Raw genomic sequence first — 21,572 nt, forward strand, 5'->3', positions numbered from 1 at the left:
CTCTAACTGTCCACAATATGAAAGTCACAGGAAAAACCGACATGTCTTTTTTTATGTTTGTTTGTTTGTTTTAACTGTGGTGCCACTTAAAATCCCTGTGTTTGAACAGTACACTTCAATTTTTTTTAACAGCAATCCTTGATGTGCAGGGAAACATCAGGGTTAGCAAACTCACAACGTGAGTCTTCTTTCTCTGGGCCACATGTGTAATATTTATGTTTTTGTCCATCGAGCCACTCCATAGAGCTTCACCGCAAGTCATGTTTAATTGCAGCAGAGAATAAACACCAGCCTTCAGACCAGCTGCGAAACAGAAAAATAAACACGTGGACAAAATGCATAAATTTGCTGTAATGTAAGTTAATAAAGTAAGTTATATACCGCAAAAGCCAATAGCTCCTCCAGTCACACAACCACTGTACACAGCGTTCTTCCAGTCAGATATGCCTCTGTGCTGTAAGTGAAAAACAGGTACAAAAAAGACAGTTATTACAAAACAATTTCAGTTATCACACAAAGTGTTTTGTTTTTCATCTGCATGACAGGAGGTAGTAATGGCAGATAATCAATTAATCATTAATCAGCATATATCTGTAACAGTATTCTCATATAAATTACCATCACTTTGTTCAGTACTTCTAACAATTTGTTAACCTATCCTTTAACCACTTCTGCAAACATAATGTTAGAGAGACTTCTGGATGTTATTCAGGATGTCGCCATAGACAAAGTTGAACAGCGCCTCCTTTGACTTGGTTCCATCCAGCTGCACAACATCAACAGCTGATGCCTCCATGATGTTCTTATGTTTCAGGTACATGGGCCAGACGTGGCCGTCAAAAAGGCCAGGTGAGTCTGGTACCAGGGTTACCTGGCTGCCTGACTTTATCATAATACATTACATGGTGACAATTGAACAAAGCATATAATTACAAAACCAGGTAGCAGTGGGAATGTGAGCATGATTTTGGAAGAAATCATAGAATTCTAGGAAAAAAGGGTGGAAAATGTTTAGCAGCTGTTTCTGTCTTCCTTCCAGCTGTGTCCATTTGTTGGTGACAAATGTTGCTGGATAGTGATGTGGACATAAGCATACCTAACTGAGTGTGTGAGGCAACATTTCCAGCAATGCTTGCAGTTGTAAAAATACTATATGCAATGCTAGATGAATATTATAACTGTTACTGTTTTAGGAGCAATAGATTATTATTTTTACTCCTGTTTTTTGTTTCCTGATCAAAACTAAATAAAGAAAATGTTGGACTTTGATTTGTGGGGAATATATTGTAGTGTTATGGCGAAATATCCATGTTAACGTCCATCCCCCTTAAAAAAAAAAATAAGCAAAATGCTCTCATTTTGTCTGTCTATGCTTTAAGAACTGCAATAGTCCTGTATTCCTAGAAATATGAGTATAATATTTTAACTAGGGGCAGCACGCCCATACGGTGATAGAATACATTTTTCCTGGCCAAAATATATTTCAAATATATGGTAAATATATGTTGTATTTGTGATGCTCAACAAAATATATTTTTGAAATTGAAAATATATTTTTTTCAAACCAAAATGCATTTCAAAACATATTTCAGAGTGAAGAAAACACATTTCCAACCTTAAAGTAGAATGTATATCAAAGTATCCTTTATTTAAAATGTATTTAGTGCAATAATAATAATAATAATAATAATAATAATAATAATAATAATAATAATAATAATAAAAGTAACAACATGTTTTATGTTCATCTGCAAAAAACAGTTGGATTAACAAAACAGAGTCAAAGGTTTAGCAAGAATTAGGCTGTTTATTCATTTGCTTACAGTATTTCACATTACACAATATCTCACTATAATTTAGCGTTCACTTGACTTTGAAATTATCTGTCAGTGATACAGTAAACAAGATACAACAACTGCTATGTACACTTTAGTTTTTGACAATATACAATATAGTACTTAATGGAACACACTCCACTTTTTTTTGGAAATAGGCTCATTCTCCATCTCCCTCAGAGTTAAAAATGCAGCGTCTTCTTTCTAGATCCGTACGTTAATAGGGCTCTGGAGCGTGATCTTACCGGATGGGGCGTAGCCAGGATTTTTGGTTGAGGCGCCATATTAGCAGGCCAAACAAATGCTTGCTGTGTGGTCGGTTGTAATGTTAGATTGCACTACCGGCAAGGGAATAAGCTTGAAAATGGGCTCTCTTTTCATTGTTTCCTCACCTGGAAGCATCATGAGGGAGCTTATGTGTTGGATGTTACCAAAAGAAGGCGACTAGCCTGGATAGCAGCTGTGAGATGAGCTGATATTCAGTTCTCTACCATCCACAGATATCTGTTGGTGTGCTTCAGTATTTTCATTCTGGTAAGTTCTAAATAAGTTCATATTACTCTTTTTATTTTCAATGCGCTCTGAGGTCATAGCAAATTAGAACAAACATGAAGAACTACCTTTATTTATAAAGTTGCTAATTATTTGGCATTATTGCAGCAAACCAGCCGATGAAATGAATGAAGCAAATCCCGACTGGGTTCCAACACTACACATGGGGCACTACGAAATCTTTGTTTCAAACTACATGCTACATAACACCATGCCAATCAGATTACTTCTTCCATGTGAGGGTGAAAAGGTGACCCTCCTGGATAAGATGGCAAAGGTTGCTGCGTTTTGGTGAACATGTGCCCCAGTGTGTTAGTAAAACCAGGGGAAAATGCTCTTGTTAAATACTCTTAAAAGTCTTGTGCTGTATATGCAGTGATACATTTTCAAAAGAGACAGTAAATTACAGAATGCTAGTAGTGGGGGATATTATATAAATGCTGTCATCATTTTATGTAAATGTATTTGTTTGTTTCTTTATTCAACTTTTGAACAGTGGTAACAGAGCCGCTCAGCTGTTGTGTGAGCATCATTGTTTACCTAAACACGACTGAAGACTTCAAGTTTCCGGAGAAGTTTGTTTTGCCTCAATAAGCCATTGCAAGGTAGGAAACTGAGCAAACCTGTGAGAAATAACTGAAAAGTCTTTTATTTCCTGAGCGTTTGTATTATAAGAAACTATTTTTGTATTCTTTCAGACTACAGCCAACATGGATATAACTATCACTATGGTGAGTGGGTCCCACACCGTGAGGGTGAACCCACAGGACACAGTTGGCTCTCTGAAAATAAAAATCCAGAGCATGCTGGGAGTAAACCCCCAGGAGCAGACGCTGGTTTTCATAAACGGCCAGAGGACCCCTCTCAACGACGACACCAAACCTATCAGCTACTACAGCTTACAGCACGGCTCCCAGGTGTCCCTGCTGGTCACCGAGCCTGCTCCCATCCAGGTGTTCCTCAGAAATGAAAGGGGACAGACGAGCACCTACGACATCCAACCCGGCAAGACTGTGAGCAACTTCAAGAACAGAGTCGAGAAAAGAGAGGGGAAGCCAGCGAGCCAGCAGAGGCTCATTCACCAAGGCCGGGAGATGCAGGATGGCAAACTGGAGGACTACAACGTCAGAAACCACAGCACCATCGAGTTGACTTTACGTCTGAGAGCAGGCTGAGGACACTTTAACATGATTCATACACCAGAAAGCCCATGCATGTTATTTAATTTTAATGATATCGACCAATCTTGTATATATTTTTTTAATTTATTAGTGCTTTTATTTTGAAGGAAAAAAACATTCCTCCACATTGCACCGTCTGTGTTAATTAACCATTCTGTGTTAAAGTTTGTGTTTAAGTCATACAAACTACTGTGTTATGGATTCTGTCATGACAAATTAATGTTAACCGGACTAAATGCAAACAATAAAGTTTCTAACAGAAGTTTATGTGTCTTAACATTTCCTGTGTCTGTGTCAGCTGGGGGAGGGGGGAGGGGGAGGGCTGTATGTCATATAGATCACAAGACAAACGGGTCCCATTAAAAGTAGTTCTAAAATCACAGTTTCAGTGTTTATAAGAGACTCTCAGTCATATAAATTTCCAAGTCGAGTATTTCAAGTGTTACAACAGCATGATGTAATGGTTCCAGTCCACTGTTGAAGTGTTAATCACAATAGTTTCTGTATGTGAAAATCATTGATCAGATTAAGCAGATTTACAATAAACATAACAGTCTGTTGTATTATCTCAGTTATCTGGCTTTTATTACAGTTAGATACATTTATATACAAGATGTTTCCTGAAGATTTATCTTCATATTTAATTTTACAAACTTGGAGGATTTCGAAAAATGTGAGCAAAACTATTCTTACTTTCTGAAAAATACTTTCTGAGTATTTGGTGTTTAGTCACTGGTAGGCTACAGAGTGTGAGAAAGAGAAATATATTCAGTGGCCACATTATTAGGTATGGTCAACGGTGTATTATTGCTAGTAACTAATGAACCAAACTCAGGGCAGCAATTAGATTGAATTAAACTGCATATCTACATTTAAAACTTGTAGATCTGGTCAAAGTGACCTGCTGAAGTTCAAAGTGAGCATCAGAATGTGGAAGAAAAGTGATTTAAGTGATTTTAAACATGGTATGTTTGTTGGTGCCAGATAGGCTTTTCTACTGGCTATGCAAGTTTATTGGACATTAAACTAGTGTTCATCCTGTTAAATACAAAATATTATAATAACAATACTAATTTCACAAACTTAGAGCTTGGATTTTGGAAGATTAAGTCAGGGTCTAATGGAAGAGAGTCAGCAAACAGAACTTAAACCATTTAAGGAAAAACACGGAAAAATATTCTTTGATATAAACATTTAAAATTGACACATTTCCTTGCTGTCCTTTCTGAAAAATCATTTAGTCAGTGATAGACTACACATTGAAAGATCAAGAGAGATACAAACACTCCATGGGCCCCTAGCTGTTCATTAACTCAAATATCTAAACAGCCAGTCACATAGCAGCAGGTCACTACATTTAAACATCATCAACATGCTTTGAGCTGATAAGAAGGAAACAGTGACTAAAACAACCCGTCTTTATAACCAAGGTATGCAGAAGAACTATGAACACACAGCTCATCGAACCAGAAGGACTACAGCAGCAGAAGACCACACCGGGTCCAAGCCTGTCAGTACAAAACAGGACACTGAGACTATAGTTCACACGTTCACTAAAATTCACAGACTTTACTATATCATATATGTGATCTGACGTGTGTTCCTGCATTTATGACTGAAAGCAAACATTTTTGAAACAATAAATTAATAACTCAAAATTAAATATTGTGGCTGATGCCCGTCTCCTTAATTCAAAGGATATATTTACTAATATCCAAGGCTCTTTATATTACACTGCTGCAGAAGTGTGGTTTGACACTGGAGTATTGTTAGCAGTAGCTTAACATTTGGATTTATAAAAGAATTTAATCCATTAAATTGGCAAGACTATCCAAATCCTGAGTAGGAAGACTTCAGCATGTTCAGAATGCAGCAGCCAGTCCTTACATACACATTACCCAGTACTGACATCACTATAACTTCCATTTCAGCACAGAATGACTGGAAGTGAATTCACCATGAAGAGTGCTGAGGGTGCTGACATTACTGTCGTCATTGGAACAAGCTTCCCGCTGACCTGAGGTCAGTTACAACTGTGTGCGTGTTCCAAAGCAGACTCAAATCAGTGTTATTTTTACAATGTCTGTGTGTGTGTGTGTGTGTGTGTGTGTGTGTGTGTGTGTGTGTGTGTGTGTGTGTGTCCACGGCATCATAGGATGCCTATGATGTCTATGATATCTTTAATGTTAAGCACATTGACTTTATTGCTGTGACATTTGCCATATAAATAAAATTACCATTAACATTTAATTATGAAAAAATTCGATGCACCGAATTAACTAAGAACAGTTCTCTGTGCTAAGTTTCATTGGACATAGCGATAGCTCTCATAAACTCCATTAACAATGAAGAAATCTTACAAATGTGCTGATTCTCGGTCAAGTTCTGTTGCTTGAACATTGCTGCCTTGGTGCACCTATACAGACAGATGTTTTCTTCATTTTTGAAGTAATCTGCTGATAGTTAGCAATCCAGTGGTATACAGCAAAAAGGAAATGTTAATTTAAAAAAATGCATATCTTTGTGTTCAAAATTAAACAAAATCATAATTTATTTTAATCTGCGAGATCTCAAAAATCGAGATTTCCATATTTCTTAACCGAACACGCCCTTTGACGCACGAGCGCTGCACGTGGCTTAATTTGTAGGTTGGTGAATTGTGTTTTGTTTTGTTTTTAAGGAAGGATCGTCTCTGATCAAACCACCCCAAGCACCATAGCACTGCAGCGTGATGTTTGGAGACTAGAAACCGAAAGTTGTTACAGCAGAGATGAAAAACGAATCTTAAGTTAGTGGGCGGGCGCTGATCAGCTGAGTGGGAGTGTATATAAAGAGCTGAGCTGAGGCTTTCCGCTCAGCTGTTGTGTGAGCATCATTGTTTACCTGAGCACGACTGAAGACTTCAAGTTTCCGGAGAAGTTTGTTTTGCCTCGATAAGCAAAGGTAGGAAGCTGAACAAGCCTGTGAGAAATAACTGAAAAGTCTTTTATTTCCTGAGCGTTTGTATTATAAGGAACTATTTTTGTATTCTTTCAGACTACAGCCAACATGGATATAACTATCACTATGGTGAGTGAGTCCCACACCGTGAGGGTGAACCCACAGGACACAGTTGGCTCTCTGAAAATAAAAATCCAGAGCATGCTGGGAGTCGACCCCCAGGAGCAGACGCTGGTTTTCATAAACGGCCAGAGGACCCCTCTCAACGACGACACCAAACCCATCAGCTACTACGGCTTACAGCACGGCTCCCAGGTGTCCCTGCTGGTCACCGAACCTCCTCCGCCTGCTCCCATCCAGGTGTTCCTCAAAAATGAAAAGGGACAGATGAGCACCTACGACATCAGGCTCGACGAGACTGTGAGCAACTTCCAGAACAGAGTCGAGAAAAGAGAGGGGGTGCCAGCGAGCCAGCAGAGGCTCATTCACCAAGGCCGGCAGATGCAGGATGGCAAACTGGAGGACTACAACGTCAGAAACCACAGCACCATCGAGTTGACTTTACGTCTGAGAGCAGGCTGAGGACACTTTAACATGATTCATACACCACAAAAAAAAAAGTATATTATAGAATCTTAATAAGTTTGACTAATCTTGTATTTATTTTTTTATTCACTGTTCTCATTATGTGTTCTGTAACAAGTTAGCAAATCTGTGTTTTCATTTGGCACAACGAACACCTGTAATTCATACAAATCAGCATTTTATGGACTCTGTCATGACAAATACATGTTACCTGCACTGATTACAGAGAATAAAGTTTCCAATACAAGTTTATGTCTCTTCGCATTTCCTGTGTCCGTGACAGCTCAAGAAGGGAGGGAGGGGGACTGTCATTCTTAAAGTTTATGAGACTCTCAGTCATATAAACTAATGTATTTTACTAGATACATTTTAAAATATATATAATTCCAGTCGAGTATTTAAAATGTTATAGCAGCATTTTTATTATATATTTTTTTAGTTGCTTTAGTCTAAGCTCGGTGCAGATTAAACACAGAGTTACAGTACAGCAAACATAACAATGTGTTGCATTGTCTCAGTTTTCCGGCAGAGAGAGAAACAGGAAGATAAAGACTGACTATCCAATTTATTAGGTACATCTGTTCAGCTGCTCGTAAACAAAAATATCTGAACTTCCGATCACAAGCTGCATATAGGTGTATTTAAATATGTAGGTAGGGCCAGTAACGCCTGCTGAAGTTGAAACCGAACATCAGAATGGAGAAGAAAGGTGATCTACGTTTGTTGCTGTTAGGTGGTATGCAACCGAGGTGCAGGAGGTGTCAGTCCTGTCAGCTGAGAGCAGGAAATTGATCATAGTTCACACAGGCTCAGCAACACTGGAGTTTTTATTGGACAACTGGTCTGAATCTCGATGTCTGCTGTGATATTCAGCCGGTAAAGTCAGGATTGGCATAAATATGAAAGCATGGCTCCAACCCGTCTAGTGTGAAGGGTTGAGAGTGGTGGTGACGTAATGGTAAGGGGTTTTTTTTTTCACTTTGAGACCCTTATTTCTACCGAGGATTATTTCGTCACCGCATTGTTGGTCACCATGACAATCCCTTATCACAGTGCACCCATCTCTGTTCTACCCTTTCTGTTTTGTTTCCCTGTAAATCATGTCTAAAAAAGTACAGTCAACTAAAATTAGACCGATTTTTGCCTGGTAATCCTGTCAGCAGCTGTTTCCCAGCTGTTCATCCCCCACTTAGTGGATAAACCTGTTTGTTCAGGTATCAAGGGGTTGTTTTGATCAACCTCCAAACGATCATTTGACGAGCATATGACTCATATGGGGGTTTCCAAAACAGCGCCCCTACAGGTGGCAGGACGCAACTCCACGTGATATCGTCAGATGGCAAATAAACAGCATTTCACTTTAAAGGGCTCTGTGCTTGGCATGCCAACGAATTTTAAACGTATTTCGTGGTATCTAACGCAATTTGTTCTCCACAGAGTCCACAGTGTGATGTGTGTGCCTGCACACAAAACAGTATTACCTTTAAAACAAAAATGAATAACTATTGTTGCCATTACTGAAGTCACTTATTTGATTACTGAAGTCACTTCAGTAATTTAGACTGACTGGAGTCAGTCTAAGTGCGGGACGCCTGGACTGCCGTCTGTGGTCTTCAGCATGATCACAATGTGTTATTTATGTATTTTGACTGGCTTACAATGACAGGACAGTAAGCATTATCAGTGCACATGCAATAAAAGCATGTAGTTGTCGCTCTAACATTGATGAGGATTTTCCTTTGGCTCTCTTGAACCAAAACAGGTTGGAAAATCCCCTGAAATTAACAGCACTCGAGAATAAATTGCTTTCTTCTCTTCTGTGTTATTATGATGTGCAGAGACTAGCCATAAAAGGAGTCTTTTAGGTTGCCCCGATGAGACGATTGTACTAGTCATTTTCAGACATGAAAGAAATTAAATGCATACCCTGAACTCTTGACCCGTACACGAAGAGACATTGTTGCACTTTGCTGCCATGTTAGGGTCCACTTGTCAAAGGTCAAAGAGTTGTAAAATCACGACAAAGATGCTATGTGAGATTATGTTTGTCCTGTGACAAAATATTTGAAGATGGGTCACTGAATAGTTCATTATGAAAATGTTGTGATCATATACCTTTCACAGTCACTCGACCTCAACCAAGACTATTTGGGGGAAATTTGACTGTCATAACAGATAGATAATAGCTTTGTTATTGTTTCCAAATCAATTCCAGGAAACACTGAAGCTGTTGCAGAGGCATGTGTTGTACAAATACTTCAAAAACTTGTGTTTGCCACCTGCTTGTACACATTGCTTCTGTGGTTCCGGTCTGTTATGTGTTTTGTTATGGAAATTTTAACAATAACCTGCAACACACCCAGTGAGCTTGATTTGAAGTGGGTTTAATAAACACATTGCAATGTGGAGAGAGCATCCCAGTGAAACACTAGGATCATCCCACTATCTGTTTAACGTCTCCCATTACAATGGCCTCACTGTGTTAACATTCCACGTGCATGTAAACTGGTGATGGGAGTGCTCTTACTATAGTAAAGTGAGAAAGTGATATTACTATAACTAATGTGATATGATTAAACATGTGATTAATACATGAGAAAATAAATTTGCCTCCACAGTTTCTACATAGTTTTGTCTTCTGAGCCTGTTGGCAGAGAATGCTATTTGTGTGCAACTTAGTAAAAACATATCAAACATATTTCTCTTTCAATAGATTTTATTTATTTATACTTGTATGTTTTGTCAGTGCCCTTAAGATTATTGTGGTGCTGATTCAAAGAACATCAGTAAGTCTAAGGCAGATTAAAGCCCAACTTAGGCATTCATTAAGTGAATCCACAACTCACTGTTACTATAACACAGGACACTTTATTAAAGTGGATGAAACAGGAATACAGGAAAACAGCACTGCAGGGTAGTCAATCAGTGAACTTGATTATGAATCCAATGCGAGGGGCTTTACATAATCAACTGTGTACAAAAAGTCAATAGTGCCTGTGTAACAGGGTCATAAGTCACATTGTTATAATTACACAAAATGTGTCCTAAACCCCCAAACTGTTCCTTTTATACCTGACTTTTAGGACCTCCAAGCCTGTAGTTATGTTCATTATAGGCCCTTTCTCAAATCTCAAGTACGCGAGTACGTACTCGCGTTCTCGGCGGGTACGTACTCACCGAGAACGCACGGAAGTACGGACTCGCCGAGAACGCGAGCACTGACTCGCGATTTGTACAATTGGAACACCAGCGTACTTGATGATGTCACAGGTCCGGAGTTTTTACTGCCGTCCTTAATTTAACTGTGAGTAATATGTTATGAAGCTTAACTTTAATCACAGTCAAACCGGTTTACTCAGGAACAAATAAAAAGCCGAAATAAGCCAAACATTAACATTTAGAAGTGATCTAAGTGACTTATATATCATGTTTAACCTCACTAGTGAAATCTCTATTAATAAAAATAGTGTACATGTACATACGTGTACATACCTTAATAAAAACAAGCAGGTGAGATGTTAGAACGCTTTTATTTTTATTTTAGTGGACACTCAATACAATAGACAGCTACTGGGGTTTGTTTAACCTGAGTAGCGAAAAGACCGCGTGGGGGTTGAAAACGATCTGCCGTGAGTCGGCTGTTCTCGCCGGCTGTAATAATCCTCGACCTCGCTGTCTGCTATGGAGCTGGCGGGTCACAGACGTCTCCGAAAACGTCGGACCTCGTTTGGAAATATATGATATCTTGATAAACTGAGCAGATATTTGAAGTTTACACAGCTACATTCTCGCTTGAAAAGAACTTAAAAGTTTATTTTGTGACCCAGAAAGAGTAATATTTAAAAGTTTTTAGCCCCGCTCGTCCGCCATTGCCGCGTTTGAGTTTTGGACGAAATGCATTCTGGGATATTTAGCTGTACCAAGTCCACACAAGTCACCACCGATGCATGCTCGATAAAACGGGCGGAGCGAGAACACATCCGGGACTTTTTCGCGTTCTCGGCTTGATGCGTACTTCGAATTGGAACAGTACTTGGTCTCCGACTGATGACGTATCACGAGTACACAAGAACGCAAGTACGCACAAGTACGCATATTGAGAAAGGCCCTATGAGTTAGAGCCCCTCCTCATTCTTTTCTTCTTCTTCTTTGGTGCAACCTTATAAATACAGGGCCTTTCTCAATATGCGTACTTGTGCGTACTTGCGTTCTCGTGTACTCGTGATACGTCATCAGTCGGAGACCAAGTACTGTTCCAATTCGAAGTACGCATCAAGCCGAGAACGCGAAAAAGTCCCGGATGTGTTCTCGCTCCGCCCGTTTTATCGAGCATGCATCGGTGGTGACTTGTGTGGACTTGGTACAGCTAAATATCCCAGAATGCATTTCGTCCAAAACTCAAACGCGGCAATGGCGGACGAGCGGGGCTAAAAACTTTTAAATATTACTCTTTCTGGGTCACAAAATAAACTTTTAAGTTCTTTTCAAGCGAGAATGTAGCTGTGTAAACTTCAAATATCTGCTCAGTTTATCAAGATATCATATATTTCCAAACGAGGTCCGACATTTTCGGAGATGTCTGTGACCCGCCAGCTCCATAGCAGACAGCGAGGTCGAGGATTATTACAGCCGGCGAGAACAGCCGACTCCCGGCAGATCATTTTCAACCCCCCCGCGGTCTTTTCGCTACTCAGGTTAAACAAACCCCAGTAGCTGTCTATTGTATTGAGTGTCCACTAAAATAAAAATAAAAGCGTTCTAACATCTCACCTGCTTGTTTTTATTAAGGTATGTACACGTATGTACATGTACACTATTTTTATTAATAGAGATTTCACTAGTGAGGTTAAACATGATATATAAGTCACTTAGATCACTTCTAAATGTTAATGTTTGGCTTATTTCGGCTTTTTATTTGTTCCTGAGTAAACCGGTTTGACTGTGATTAAAGTTAAGCTTCATAACATATTACTCACAGTTAAATTAAGGACGGCAGTAAAAACTCCGGACCTGTGACATCATCAAGTACGCTGGTGTTCCAATTGTACAAATCGCGAGTCAGTGCTCGCGTTCTCGGCGAGTCCGTACTTTCGTGCGTTCTCGGTGAGTACGTACCCGCCGAGAACGCGAGTACGTACTCGCGTACTTGAGAATTGAGAAAGGGCCACAGTGTACCCCTTTTGCCTCTCCCCTTTTCTACAATTCCCTTGTGGGGGAGGTGGGTGTCATTTCTTTCCCAACACTGTAAAACGCTCATATAATGCATATTTAGCCACCTGGATGTTTCTAATTGTGATTTTAGTTCAATTATTGTCATTATTAAGCCTGTTTTTTGTTAGATGTTATAAGTGTGTAGTATGTATGTATTATAAATGTGTTTTAGGCGCCAAAAAATGCTAGCTTGGAAGTTGTGGTGGGTTGAGCTAACCCTCTTCCCCACTGTTTGTATTGGGTTGTAGGAGCTGGAGTGGGCAAATTATTTACTTGGAGGCCTTTCTTTCTTTTACCTTTTTTTGATCAGGTATGTCGGATTTCATGTTGTTGTTTTTCTTTTATCTTATGTCAAATATGTTACGTGTAAATCCATACTTTATGTTCAATGTAAAAATAAATGCCAGCCCTTTTCTACAATTCCCCTGTGGGAGAGGAGCTGGAGTGGGCAAATTATTTACTTGGAGGCCTTTCTTTCTTTTACCTTTTTTTGATCAGAGATCAGACACAACGCAGAATCACACCGGTTACACTTGGTGCCGCTGACCCGTCACATCGCCAATCCGCGATCCACCCCTCCTCCTTCTGCTGCCGCTGTTTTCCCGCCTCCTCTCCGCAGCTGCGTGCCAGGGTCCTGTGCCCTGCGCTTTGACTCACAGGTTTTTATATCGTGTGTGATCGATGCCCCGCAATTTGGCTTGCAGGCATCTCTGTCACGTGTGAACTTAGAGGGCAAATACGTAGGTGATCATTTCTGTCACTGTTTCATATTGTTGCCTCAAATTATAAAGGCACGGGTTGTAATTTATTTTTTTTCTATTGGTATTGGTTTTTACAGCCTGTTTTAATTGAGAGGAAAAAAACAACATTTTATTTTATTTTCTATGGTGTTTTGATTCTTTGATGGGGGTTTTTTTCTCCCCACATTTCATTGTTTTGTGAAGTTTTGCATAATTGTGTGTGGGGGTTAGGCTCTTTTTTTTTTTTGCTGTTAAATAGTGATATCTCACTTGGACCAACATGTTAGGTGAGGAAACTGTGGATAGCGGTATGCCTGATCTGTTCTTTGTGGGGAGTAATATGACCTTTGGTTTGGGGAGGGGTCATCAGATTGCTCCAAAGTGTTTTGGGAGGGGTAGGCCAGTAGTCCCCGGTATTGGTGCCCACACTGTAGACCAGTCAGTGATGCACTCACCATTAATGCCAGCAGCTAGCTCCACACCAGCTGCTTGCGAACGCCAAACACACACCCAGGCTGTCACTAGTGACATGTTGAGCAGCTTGATTACTGACTTAGCAAAGCAAATTGGGGAAAATATCACGTCCTCTCTTAACTCTATGCACCAGCCAGCCCCCACCCAGCCACAGTCTCCTCAGAATGTGCCCTCGAGCTGCAATGACCAGTCCCAGCTGAAGGTTATTGTTCAGTCAGACACCAAAGCTCCATCATACTTCAAGGGTGACAACACAGATCTATTTCCCATCGGTGAATGGGAGGACATGATGAGATGTTATCTGCACAGAATCAGCTGTGACATAGATGAAGAAATGTTTGCCATATTAATGTCTAGACTGACTGGCAAAGCCAGAGATGTGGTCAAGGTGTCACTTCGTTGCCGCCCTGAGTTGAATCGGAATGATCTTATTACTGCTGTGTTTGACATACTGAGGTCTAACTTCAGCGACTTGACATATTCCAGCCTGCCCATGAAAGATTTCTACAGTACTGTGCCACGTCCAGGTGAGAACGCCATGGATTACTGGATCCGGTTGAACAAGTCTATTGACGCTGCTGATGAGTGTCTCCGCAGGCGCGGCAAGCTGGTAGAGGACCCCAGTAGTGAGGTTGTTTCGATGTTCATTAATCACTGTCCTGACCACAGTCTTGCGTTGTCTTTTCAACTGAAGGCCTTAGAGGAGTGGACTGCAGCTGAGGTTCAGAGCCGTCTGGACAACTATGTGAGGAAAATGAGACAGTCTAGTGTTTTGTCTCATAATACAGCATGTCTGTCCATCCCACATCAGAGCCCTGTTGCTGTTAAAAGCCAGCCCCACTCCAGCGGTGCTCAAGCAGTCCCAGTAACACATGAGCCAGCTTCGTACCCTATGCCTTCTGTCTCCTCTGCAGCCACATGTCAGCCCCTCTCTTCTGATGGCATGGTAAGTGTGCAGCAGCCCTCTGCTTGTCCTCCTTTGACTCCTCATGTCATGCCCCCATCTTTGCCAGTTTCCGGCCCTCCTCCAGCTGAGCCAGGTGTTCAACAGATGGTAGCACTGTTTGACAAGGTTCTGTCCATGTGCACTGCATCACTAGCCACTGGTCCTAGGTTCCCACAACCCACAGGTCATTCCCATGGGCACCGCAGTGCTCACCGTGCTTCGTGCAGAGTGTGTGGCTCACATGAACACACAACCCATGTGCATTGTAGGCTGTACAAGCTATGCCACAGCTGCTTTGACCCTGGACACATGAGGCGTGAATGCCCACAGTTGCACCCGAAACCAAGCATTTCAGTCCCTCCTCCCACCAATGCTGCTTTAAACTAGCCAGCCCATGTAACGAGAGGGGTAGCATGGGCAGTGTTGATGAAACCCTCAGAAATGCAACAGACCCAGAAGCCATATATGTTAACTGCTGTAGTAGCCTCTCTGATGAGAAGACTGTTATTATGGGTTCACAAAGAGTTGGGAGGGCTAGTGAGTTGTTTTACACTCCAGTGTCAGTCAGTGGCCGGTGTTCCCTGACAGGCATGCTTGATTCAGGAAGTATGTCATGCACACTAAGTGAAGAGGCTGATAGCAAGCTAAGAGCCGCTGGTGTTGCTCTGATTCCGCAGCATGCCCCTGAAAATGTGGTGCTGGTTGGTTGCGGTGGCCTTCTCACACAACCGAAATGCATCTATGATTTGGACATTGAAGTATATGGGACTAGGTTTCTTGTGCCAACATTTGTGGTTCCTGGGCAAAAAGATGAACTCATCGTGGGGAGCAATGTGATCCGGCCCATCATTCAGAAAATGAAGGCAGATACAAAGTACTGGGAGCTTATTAACTCCGATTACACTGGCACTGATTGTGAAGACTTCCTGCAGTTGCTGAGCTGTATCTCACGGTGGTCTGCTCCTGTGTTGCCAGATAAAGTAGGTACGGTCAGGTTGCGGAAGAGTGTCACTCTCCTGCCACAAAAAGAATATGTAGTTTGGGGAAAGCTGCCACCTTCTGCCCTTGTGTCTCCAGGAAGTACTGTCGTTGTGGAACCCACGTCAGCCCGTTCCACTCCAAATAACATAATGGTGGGGCGCATTATAACACCCATGTGGGGAGATCGTTGGGTCCCTATGAAGGTCCTTAACCCAACAGAGAGCCCTGTGACACTTCGTCGCAATGCTAAGATTGCGGATGTCTTTCCTTGTATTGCTGTGGAGGACCTGCCCATCACTCAAGGTCTCTGCGAGACTCTGACTGACCAGCATACCAGTTTTCCCCCCTCACCAGACTCTGTGCCTGACTCTGCACAGCTACTCAAAGACGCTGGGTTGGCTGATATTGACATTGAGGGCTGTGAAGTGTCAGATGGGTGGAAGAGGAAATTGGTGGAGCTTGTGTTGACTTACCAAGATGTGTCCTCTAGAGACAAACTGGACTGTGGTGAGGTGAAAGACTTTGTCCATCGTATCCACCTCACTGACGACCGCCCTTTCAGGCTTCCCTATCGCAGAGTACCACCGGCTCACTATCATAAGTTGCGAGAGGTGCTGTCAGACATGGAGATGAAAGGCATCATCAGTAAGTCCACCAGCGAATACGCCTCGCCACTGGTAATGGTTTGGAAGAAGTCAGGTGACTTGAGGATATGCACTGACTTCCGCTGGCTCAATGCCAAAACCATTAAGGATGCTCACCCACTGCCCCATCAGGCTGACTGTCTTGCTGCCCTTGGTGGGAATGCTTTCTTCAGCACCATGGACCTCACATCCGGGTTCTACAACTTTCCCCTCCATGAGTCTGACAGACGGTACACGGCTTTCACTACACCTCTTGGCCTGTATGAGTACAACAGACTTCCCCAGGGTCTATGCAACAGCCCAGCATCTTTCATGCGGATGATGCTCAGCATCTTTGGTGACTTGAACTTTTCCAGCCTCCTGTGTTATCTTGATGACCTGCTGGTGTTTGCACCTTCAGAAGAGGAGGCCCTAAAACGTCTTGAGATTGTTTTCTCTCGCCTGAGGACCAGCAATCTGAAGCTGGCGCAGAAAAAATGTCACTTTCTCAGACGCTCTGTGAGGTTTTTGGGTCATGTCGTGGATGCTGGTGGTGTCTCAGTTGATCAGGATAAAGTGAGGGTTATCGCCAGTTTTTAGAAGACTGACCTTATGGATGGTGACGGTTGCACCCCTTCTCAGAGGAAAGTGAGATCCTTCCTTGGCATGGTGATGTTTTACCAGCATTTCATTCCAGGGTGCTCTCGTATTGCGAAGCCGCTCTTTGCTCTAACTGCCGGTCAGAAGAGGACTAAAGGCTGCCATGGGAGTCGGAAACCGGGAACCTTTCGCAAGCTCACCCCTCAAGACTGGACTCCTGCTTGCGAGAAGGCATTTGAGGGACTCAAAGGTGCACTCCTCAGCTGTGCAGTGCTGGCACATCCTGATTTTGAGAGGCCATTCATCCTTTCGACTGACGCTTCCATGGATGGGCTGGGTGCTGTCTTATCCCAGGTGCCAGCTGGTGAGGAGAGAGCAAGACCTATAGCCTTTGCTAGTAAGTCTCTCAGCCGCAGTCAGGCCAAATACCCAGCACACCGGCTTGAATTTTTGGCTCTGAAGTGGGCTGTGTGCGATAAGTTCAGCCACTGGCTCAAGGGTCACCGGTTCACTGTCTGGACTGATAACAATCCTCTCACATACATTCTGACTAAGCCAAAGCTGGATGCCTGTGAACAGCGTTGGGTCTCTAAGCTTGCACCATACTGCTTTGAGATCAAATATGTTCCTGGAAAGCTGAACATCGTGGCAGACACCCTGAGCAGGGAACCGTTTGTGAGGCCTTTGGCCCAGCGCCTCCTGTCGGAGCCCTACTTTGAGCTGCTAGAGCAAGTCAGTGATGTGAAAGATGCTAGTGTCCAAGATGCCTTCCGTTTGACCTGTCAATCTCAATCGATACGCAGTGCTCCACCCTCTGCTGTGCTTGATGTGTCTCTGTCAACTGATGACGTGTCTTCTCTCATGTCTTCCCTCTGTGAGTGGGAGCCTGCTTCTCGCCAGCGTGCAACATCCCTTGCTGGTCACCTGACCTCCATTAGTCCACCTGACTGTGATGTCTCTCATGCGCTGTCCCATGCTGATCTCCTGTCTCATCAAACTGGGGATCCTGTGATCTCCAGAGTAGCCCGCTATGTTGAGCGTAAGCGCAGACCCTCCAGACGTGAGCGCTGTCATGAGAACCAACATACGTTGCGGCTCCTGAAACAATGGGATAAGCTCACATTCCTCAATGGTGTCCTCTACAGAGTTGTGAGGGACCCACTGACCAAACACAAGAGATTCCAGTTTGTGGTACCTGACTCCCTAAAACAAGTGGTGCTGTCTGGCATACACGACATTGCTGGTCATCAAGGTCAACCTCGCACACTCTCCTTGGCTCGTCAGCGTTTCTTCTGGTATGATATGGAGAAGGATGTGCGCGATCATGTGAGAAATTGCCGCAGGTGTGTTCTCAGCAAGACCCCAGAGCCAGCAGCTAGGGCCCCGTTGGAAAGCATTAAGACCTGTGCTCCACTGGAACTTGTGTGCATTGACTTCTGGTCAGCTGAGGACAGCAACAACAAGTCTGTGGATGTCCTTGTGATTACTGACCACTTCACAAAATTAGCACATGCATTCCAATGCCAGGATCAGACAGCTAAGAGAGTTGCTAAAAAGCTCTGGGATGGATTCTTCTGTGTGTATGGCTTCCCTCAGCGCATTCACTCTGACCAGGGAGCTAGTTTTGAGAGTGAGCTGCTTGCAGAGCTTCTGGTTTTGGGTGGCGTTGCCAAATCTCACACTTCACCATACCACCCCATGGGTAATGGTACCACGGAGAGATTTAATCGCACCCTTGGAAACATGTTACGGTCCCTCCCCCCCAGATCTAAGCAGAAATGGCCGCAGATGATACAGTCCATGACGTTTGTGTATAACTGTACAGCACACGAGACCACCGGCTTTGCGCCATTCTACCTGATGTTTGGGAGGGTGCCAAGGTTGCCAGTTGACCTCATGTTTCGGGATGTCCTTCATGATGACACCATTTGTGACTATGATACCTATGTCAAGTCACTGATGGATGACCTGCGCTCTGCCATGCTCCAAGCCCAGGAACACAGCACAATGGAGCAGAGACACCAGTCTGACCAGTACAACAGAAAGGTGAAGGGTCTGCCTCTTTCACTAGGGGACCAGGTGTTGTTGGCAAACAAGGGAGTCAGAGGAAAAAGGAAGCTCTCTGACAAATGGGAACCTGTTGTGTACACGGTAGTCGACTTGGATCCTGCTCTTCACATCTGCCGTATCAGAGACAAAGAAGGTCATGAGCGTGTGGTGCATCGCAACCTGCTCCTTCAAGTTAACTTTTTGCCCTTGGACTCAACATTGAATGACGATGCTGCACATCCTGCTGTGAGCGTTGTCAGTGGCCCCCCTGAGTCTGACCTGGATGGGTCTGTGACATCTTTTGGGGGCACAGGAGCTGTACCTCCTGCCACCCGTACTGTGGATTCTGTCTCTAGCATTGGCGAGTGTGATGACCGCACACTATCATGGATCCATCAGCAATCCGCCGCTGACCCGGTCGAAGATGGCGTTCATGAGACCCCTCCCATAATGGGTGTTCCTGATCTTGGTGGGCTGGCTGGTGATGGAGCCTCCCCAGGCTCCCCTGCTGCTTTCCCGTCCCACAGTTTTCATTCTCTTGAACCTGAAAATGTGGACGTGGATCAAGGACTTACCACACGTTTTGGTAGAATCATTAAACCGGTTCGTCGCTTGATTGAATCAATGGCTCAACTCGAGACACTCCTTGGTGTTGAACCTGTTCAAGCAGCGGTGATCGATGTGTGAATTTGTTTATTTCAGTATGTTTTCCATTGCTATTGTTTTTGGAAAAGGATAATACAAGCACCGAGTTGACTGTATTTTGTCAGTCTGTGCAGTCTGATGGTGATGCCAATAGATATTATGGCCTGTTTTGTGTGGTGTAAATGGCACCTCATTTTGTCTATAGTGTGTCCTGGGATCTTGCTAGGCGCCGAGCGGGTCTCAGGTCTCTTATCCTCCTTGGAGGAAGCTATGTTGCTGATCTAATTCATTGTATATGTGATGTGAATTTGTTTGAGGCCACTGTATCTGTTATTGTGGGTTTGTACAATTTATTTATTTATTTATTTATTTTTGGTGTACTCTTTAGTATTTTGTGTAATTCTTGGGGGGGTGAATATAACAGGGTCATAAGTCACATTGTTATAATTACACAAAATGTGTCCTAAACCCCCAAACTGTTCCTTTTATACCTGACTTTTAGGACCTCCAAGCCTGTAGTTATGTTCATTATGAGTTAGAGCCCCTCCTCATTCTTTTCTTCTTCTTCTTTGGTGCAACCCTATAAATACAGTGTACCCCTTTTGCCTCTCCCCTTTTCTACAATTCCCCTGTGGGAGAGGTGGGTGTCATTTCTTTCCCAACACTGTAAAACGCTCATATAATGCATATTTAGCCACCTGGATGTTTCTAATTGTGATTTTAGTTCAATTATTGTCATTATTAAGCCTGTTTTTTGTTAGATGTTATAAGTGTGTAGTATGTGTGTATTATAAATGTGTTTTAGGCGCCAAAAAATGCTAGCTTGGAAGTTGTGGTGGGTTGAGCTAACCCTCTTCCCCACTGTTTGTATTGGGTTGTAGGAGCTGGAGTGGGCAAATTATTTACTTGGAGGCCTTTCTTTCTTTTACCTTTTTTTGATCAGGTATGTCGGATTTCATGTTGTTGTTTTTCTTTTATCTTATGTCAAATATGTTACGTGTAAATCCATACTTTATGTTCAATGTAAAAATAAATGCCAGCCCTTTTCTACAATTCCCCTGTGGGAGAGGAGCTGGAGTGGGCAAATTATTTACTTGGAGGCCTTTCTTTCTTTTACCTTTTTTTGATCAGAGATCAGACACAACGCAGAATCACACCGGTTACACCTGTCAGGTACGCTGGAATCATACAAGTTACCATCAACAGTATCATTGTGAATGTTACACACTTAAAGAAAGTTTACAATGAGCAACATTTACTGACAATAGCCATACACAGGTAAATGTGTAGTAAATGGTAGTGCAGTAAATCTGCCTAGTACGATATTAAATACACGATACACTTACGACTTCATATATGTCACATCATTTATTACGACCACGGAAAGCACCACCGGGCACTGCAGACGTGAAGGCGCGTGGATACCGTCTGTGCCTGAGTGAAGGCAGCGACTCGGCTGAGCAGCTCCTGTGGAGGTTTGGTGAAGACCATACTTCTCACCCGGCCTGCTGACGATGTGCAGGGGCATCTGGATTTATAACACGAATTGCTAGTGTCGCCATCATCAGGTGTAGCCACTTGAAAAGACTACAAATGGGCGTAATGCATTAGATGCTGGCTAGCGCGCAGCTAACATTTACCCTAAAGTAAGAGTTGAATGAACTATTCAGCCTCGTGTAATTTCAGCTAAGTCCAGGAGCGTCTTAGAGTCTATAACTTACCGTAAACATAAAAGAAATGCAAGTTTCCATAAAAAATAGCGGACTTACCGGCTGCTTCGCTGTCCCGGTGCGTGTTGTTGTTGTTGTGCTGACGCAACTTCCGTCGACTGACAATTTATGCTTTATGCACAATACTCATGGAGTGGTGTGAACGTAAACCAAACAGCCAACAGGCGGTATCTACTACGTGAAAAATGGCGCCATCTTGTGGCCCCTTTCTGTCACTATAATTCATTCAAGACTTTGTGGGGAATGCTTCACCTGTAAAAGTTTCAGTCACCGGCGACATTTTTTCATCAGCAGAACGTTGAACGTCATCAGAATGAACCAAATTCCATGACGTCACACAAGTCAGATCAAAGCACAACCAATCAAAATCTTGACTTTGATCTCTGAAAATCCTCAAATAGCCGTTAGTTCGCAGTGTTCCTCACAGCAATCAGTTGCGATTAGTTCACATTTGCTCCGTGTTTTTAAACAGTTTGCTAA

The 21,572-nt window shown here is 42.8% G+C and overlaps 2 protein-coding genes and 1 long non-coding RNA gene across 3 annotated transcripts; 2 read left to right on the forward strand and 1 right to left on the reverse strand.

Annotated features, from left to right (window-relative positions):
- The first annotated feature begins 2,904 nt into the window (after nt 1-2,904).
- Nucleotides 2,905-3,820, forward strand: LOC148100228 (polyubiquitin-like). Its single transcript, XM_087848717.1, has 2 exons — nt 2,905-2,992; nt 3,086-3,820. The coding sequence occupies exon 2, from the start codon at nt 3,098-3,100 to the stop codon at nt 3,560-3,562; it is 465 nt and encodes a 154-aa protein (XP_087704843.1). The 5' UTR covers nt 2,905-2,992; nt 3,086-3,097; the 3' UTR covers nt 3,563-3,820.
- A 2,781-nt stretch (nt 3,821-6,601) lies between these two features.
- On the forward strand, nt 6,602-7,090 carry LOC148100229 (polyubiquitin-like). The gene has a single exon (XM_087848718.1). It carries the CDS (start codon nt 6,617-6,619, stop codon nt 7,088-7,090), a length of 474 nt encoding a protein of 157 aa, XP_087704844.1. The 5' UTR covers nt 6,602-6,616.
- A 2,851-nt stretch (nt 7,091-9,941) lies between these two features.
- On the reverse strand, nt 9,942-21,317 carry LOC148100230 (uncharacterized). The gene is made up of 3 exons (XR_015719813.1): nt 21,132-21,317; nt 20,529-20,949; nt 9,942-10,087 (listed from the first exon to the last, which is right to left on the reverse strand). It is a non-coding gene; the product is annotated as an uncharacterized LOC148100230 (long non-coding RNA).
- Nucleotides 21,318-21,572: the final 255 nt, after the last annotated feature.

Source organism: Neolamprologus brichardi, chromosome 12 (genome assembly GCF_056152115.1).
Source record: "Neolamprologus brichardi isolate AB-2024 chromosome 12, ASM5615211v1, whole genome shotgun sequence".
In the NCBI taxonomy this organism is placed as follows: domain Eukaryota; kingdom Metazoa; phylum Chordata; class Actinopteri; order Cichliformes; family Cichlidae; genus Neolamprologus; species Neolamprologus brichardi.

Coding starts and splice junctions, on each gene's coding strand:
- LOC148100229 (XM_087848718.1), top strand. CDS start 6,617: ATGGATATAACTATCACTATGGTGAGTGAGTCCCACACCGTGAGGGTG.
- LOC148100228 (XM_087848717.1), top strand. CDS start 3,098: ATGGATATAACTATCACTATGGTGAGTGGGTCCCACACCGTGAGGGTG.